The sequence below is a fragment of the Rhamphochromis longiceps genome, linkage group LG4 (genome assembly GCF_057381845.1).
Source record: "Rhamphochromis longiceps isolate RC_006_pf linkage group LG4, R_longiceps_female_GT1.1, whole genome shotgun sequence".
Classification (NCBI taxonomy): Eukaryota; Metazoa; Chordata; class Actinopteri; order Cichliformes; family Cichlidae; genus Rhamphochromis; species Rhamphochromis longiceps.
In genome coordinates this window covers 25,148,114-25,153,166 of record NC_140560.1, presented here as the reverse complement: position 1 = coordinate 25,153,166, position 5,053 = coordinate 25,148,114, and the positions used below count along the sequence as shown (strand labels likewise).

General features: G+C 39.3%; 1 protein-coding gene across 1 annotated transcript; it reads left to right on the top strand.

Moving 5' to 3' along the window:
* The first annotated feature begins 245 nt into the window (after positions 1–245).
* Positions 246–4,574, top strand: cenpx (centromere protein X). The gene is made up of 5 exons (XM_085404044.1): positions 246–310; positions 1,303–1,354; positions 1,435–1,488; positions 1,580–1,668; positions 3,358–4,574. Exons 1-5 carry the CDS (start codon positions 275–277, stop codon positions 3,370–3,372), a joined length of 246 nt encoding a protein of 81 aa, XP_085260170.1. The 5' UTR covers positions 246–274; the 3' UTR covers positions 3,373–4,574.
* The last annotated feature ends 479 nt before the right edge of the window (positions 4,575–5,053 follow it).

Sequence of the window (5,053 nt, the reverse complement as noted above, 5' to 3'; positions counted from 1 at the left end):
GTTCGTTTATATTATTTTGTTGTGTATTATATATAGCAAGAAAAATATTTATAAATACATCTAATATATATGTATGTGTATATATATATATATATATATATATATATATATATATATATATATATATATATATATATATATATATATATATATAAAATTTCAAATCTTTCTGTAAAAGTCCTGTGTACTGTACCGTCTACATGAGTTTTGCGTCACGGGTCAACAGCCAATCGCTACGTAGAGCGCCAAGTTTCTTCTACAGCGTAAAAACAACATGGCGGAAAAGGACGTAGAAATTTCCTTTAAAAAGGTAGGAGCAATCAGCCGTTTGTTTTTAAGTGTATATGCCTGCTTGTCCCCCCTCGTGTTTTAATAAAAAAAGCGAACTTCTTTGTCGCCGACTTGTGTGTTTTCACGCCCACCATATAAACACAACATGTTTTGTCAGACGACAGCTAACACTTTACATCTTGTTAAGATATTCAGATATTGCGGGGAATAACATTGTAACTACCACGCCGAATAAAAGACTGGGTCCTAGCGATTGCTTTAAGACCACACTTTCCAGGACAACTTCCGTTTTTTGCGCGGACAGCGGAGAGCCCTTTAAATCGCCAAATTCACCAAAGACGTTTGGTTGGCGAAAACTCGAGAAGGAATTCGACGGACAAACTTAGCTTGAAAGCCAAATACGGGTTTTTTCAAAAGTGGATACGCAGGCAGGTTTTGTTGTGTCTGTGTTGCGTTCATTTGTTATTTTTACTAAATCGTGTCTGTTTTGCTTTGTTAGTGCTTTACTAATACACTCAACAAAAATATAAACGCAACACCTTTGTTACTGCTCCCATTCCCCATGGGATGGACGTAGAGACCTAAAATTCATTCCAGATACACAATATAACCATCCCTCCCAAACAGTGGTCACCAATCAGTCCAAATGTGTGGTAGTGGGCACATCTGCAATATTGAGATAATCCATCCCACCTCACAGGTGTGCCACATCAGGATGCTGATCTGACATCATGAGTAGTGCACAGGTGTACCTCAGACTGCCCACAACAAAAGGCCACCCTGGAATGTGCAGTTTTTTGCGCTATTGGTGACCACTGTTTGGGAGGGATGGTTATATTGTGTATCTGGGATGAATTTTAGGTCTCTACGTCCATCCCATGGGGAATGGGAGCAGTAACAAAGGTGTTGCGTTTATATTTTTGTTGAGTGTACTTTCTTTGGCCAGCTACTCAGTGGAAAACCTTATGACTAATACACTCTCCCACTTTATGTGCTCTGTTCTGCACACAGGATACAGTAAGCAAACTTTTGTCTAGTTTCTTCAAAGAAGACAAAACAAAACGTGAGTGGGATAACTATGCTGTTATCAGTGACGTCTTGCTCTCTATGTGACCGTGCTGATGAAATGCCACTGTGTTGCAGTAAGCGGAGATGCCACACTGCTCATGGTAGAGATGCTTAAAGTGTTCGTGCAAGGTAAGGAGCTTTGACACAGTTGCACAACATTTGAGACACAATAACAGACTGGCTAATGATAACACTCTGAAGCTGTTATCTCCTTTTTCAGAGGCTGCTGTGAGATCACAGAAACAAGCCGAATCTGAGGACTGTGACCAAGTAGACATTGAACATTTTGAAAAGATCCTGCCTCAGCTGGTATGTGGCTCAACAGGCTCAAGAAATGTTTTCGTTTCACTTATTTCCGCTTGTTTGCATAGTCTTATCTTTAGCCCAGATTACAGCTAATACTTAAAAATAATGGGATTACTGGGCAAGTTTTTATTTTTCTTTGCAGTAAAATATATTTGTTGCATTAGCTTTTGCACTTTGTGTATGGTTCGGGAACAGCTTCTACAAATCAAAATCATCATGGGTCTTCTGCTGAACTATCTAATATTATCTATATTTAAATGGTCCATCTACTCACTTCCTTCATGCTTTTTGTTTCTCACTTTGAAATCTAAGGCAGTAGACACTGCAATAGACAGCTAGTGACTATGTCTGACTGGTATTTAGGCATATTTCACAGTGATGCAAAGCACAGTATTTAGAGTACTTTTTAACATAAAATTTTTAGTTGCAAAAATGCTGTTTTCATTCACCTTTCATGCAGTAATGATCCAATATGGCAATATTGTACAACAAAAACAAAAATATCAGTAAATGGCCTCATCCGAATGCAAGAACATTCTGTAATTTCCAGATGGTAATCTAATTATAACTGAGAAAATAACTTTGTAAGCATGCACTTTGCCCTGGAGTTTAAAATACACTAAGTTATGAAAAGCTCAACAAGTATTGTAATATCATTCTTAAGTATTTATAGTAAAACAATTAAGATTAATTAAAAAGGGATTAGTAGCTCATGTCACATGGGTAGTATTCTGGTACTGACTACCAGAATGAATGCTACAAGAATTGTAATATATATGAAAATCCTACATTGTTTAGCTTTCAGTAACTCTAAGTATATTTTAAACTTGGTGTCTTGTAATTAAACTGAATTATAAAACTCTTCCAGGGTAGCAAGTCTTGAAACAGTAGCTAGAGTAGGCCTTTAAAATGAAAGATATGCACATATTTGACAAATCATTTTCTAATCTAATCTCTGTACCATCTGTAAATTACAAAACTGTGTTCTGTTCAGAGCAGACTATCTGCTGATGTTTTTAACTTATTTTTCTCAATCCAACAAAGCTTTTTTATCAAATGCCATTTTTAAGACGTAGAATGTTATAAAGTGTTTTTGCAGTATTGATAAAAACATCTGTATACTAATCTTTTGCAATGTGCATTTGTTATTAGCGTGTGCTCAAATATGGAACTTTATAGGAGAGCTTGATTTTTTTTGTTGATGTTTTAACAGCCAAATACTCTGAGATTTTCTTCATGTATCAGTCCCAAATTACAGATCCTGCTTTGTTTTGATGGTTAAAGAAGGCGGTGAAAAATTCTAGCTTTTATCTTTAATAGGTTTTGAGGTCTTTATGTTCAATGACTGCTTCTGATTTTATTCCATTAAAAAAAAGGCCTGAAAGTAGGTGGAATGGCCTTTTAGAAAAGAAAAAAATCCGGAAAGATATTTGATATATGAAGCTGAAATGTTGCAGCACTCATTATATATGTTCACACTTTTAGGCACATTGGAGATGGTTGAGTAGAAAATGTGATGATTTGAAATGGAGTGGTAATGCAAATTTTTTCTGGGGATACGTAAACGAAAACCTTAAATGTGTAGATGCTATGAGAGCTATCATTAATCTCAAATGTATTTAACCTTTCTGCAAAAGACTTTTATGTCTGCTGTCTGACAATCTCAAATTTCTTCAATTTTCTCCAACACAGCTTCTGGACTTCTAGCACAGTGATACCACAAGATGGAGCCAGAGTGCTGCTGAGATGTCTCTCGATCAACAGTCCCCCCTTCCACAGTTCCACCAGCTAAAACTTTTCATTTTTTAGTATGACTGCAGTTTCATAAATCCCCAAATCTGAGATAACGTTGAGATTATGTTTTTATTGGAGCTGCACGATTTTAGCAGGAAGCCCCATTGCAATCCGCACGCTACCACGCCACCACCAATAAGGGCCACCTGTGCTCCTGTGTGCAACAACAGGTGCTTCCAGCATGCTCCGTGGCGCCCTTCATCAAAGCCTCCTGGAGCAGTTGGAAGCAATTAGAGTAATAAGGGGAGCAGCCAGTCCCTTAGATGATGACAAGTGCCAGGAAAAAAGGAGTACCCCCTCTGGCCACTTTGAAGTTCCCTTTTGCTGTCCTGCGATGTTTAGTTAGAGGAGGGGGGGAGGGCAAAGGGGACCTCTGGCACAGGGGGAAAGTTGAATGGGAGTGTGTGTGCACGTATGTGTGCGTGTGTTAGCCAAACACGGCCAGAGACCACACGCGTAGATATTCTATTTGAAGGGAAACATAACAAAACACATTGGAACATGGTCCAAGAAGAGCAGGCTGTAATTCTGAAGGTAAATAAACAAAAGAGGCGAGTAGTGGAGGTGCTCTCTCTACTTTCATCACAGCACAGGGAGGGAGAGGGCGGGGGGTGAAGCTGGGCCTACAAGGAAGAGGGTAATGTGGGGTTTTCTAACCTGAGCGGCTCTGATGGTTTTCCACCAGCGGTGTGTTTGACCAACGCGTCCTCGCTGTGAGTCAGCATCGCTGTGCAACACCTCGCAGTACTTATTTGTGGGGTTCTTGGGTGACTTACGAATGCTACTCACGTTTACACCTGGAACCAACTTAGGCTAAAACCAAGAATCCAGCCCTGAATAGGTGTTCAAGGACACGACACCTGGAATTTGACCCAGCATCTTTTTAGTAAGGCTCACGCTGGATTTGTGTTTCCCAGGGGTAACTTCCAGACCACACTTTCTTGTAAAAAAAGAAAAAAAACTTGAGCACAGCTTAAGTCATCACCAGAGGAAGAAAAAAAATTGTAAAGGGTTTCGTTTTGTGCGTAGCCTTTGTGGAGATTAACTCAAATTGAAATGGATCTTTCCCAACAGTTGATTCTTGTGCACAAAATAAAAAAGATTATTATCTTGGATCTGTCACTGTTTTTTTTTTCCTCCCCTCCTTATGCGTGTTAGTGGAAAAAATTCATCTGAAGTCGGTATTATTAAACATACGAAAGCAGTTAGGACAAGAATTGGGAGGGGCATTGTAGAGAGTAATGAGTTAAAGCTTTTCTTGATCATACATTAAAGGCAGGGAGTGTCGACAGCCAGTCCAGACGCTTTGGAGAAGCTCCGCAGTGAGAAGCTTTTCCCAGGAGACGGAGACTGATCTGTCTCCAGCTCCTGCCTGGTCTTTGGACAGCGCCGCACGTGGGATCGGGCACTCGGCATGGCTTCAATACATCCACAGTCAATGTCAGTAGAAGCACCTGTGACTGCCATGATGGATCTTCATCTTTTTTGTTAAATTTGGCAAATTAATTAATAATCAGTGGGACTGTCAATGACAAAACTGACCCATTATGATTAAATATAACTGAGGTTATTGTCATTCTAGGAATGCCTGATC

Coding starts and splice junctions, on each gene's coding strand:
- cenpx (XM_085404044.1), top strand. CDS start 275: ATGGCGGAAAAGGACGTAGAAATTTCCTTTAAAAAG. Junction 1,355..1,434: donor CAAAGAAGACAAAACAAAAC/GTGAGTGGGATA, acceptor ACTGTGTTGCAG/TAAGCGGAGATGCCACACTG. Junction 1,489..1,579: donor GCTTAAAGTGTTCGTGCAAG/GTAAGGAGCTTT, acceptor CTCCTTTTTCAG/AGGCTGCTGTGAGATCACAG.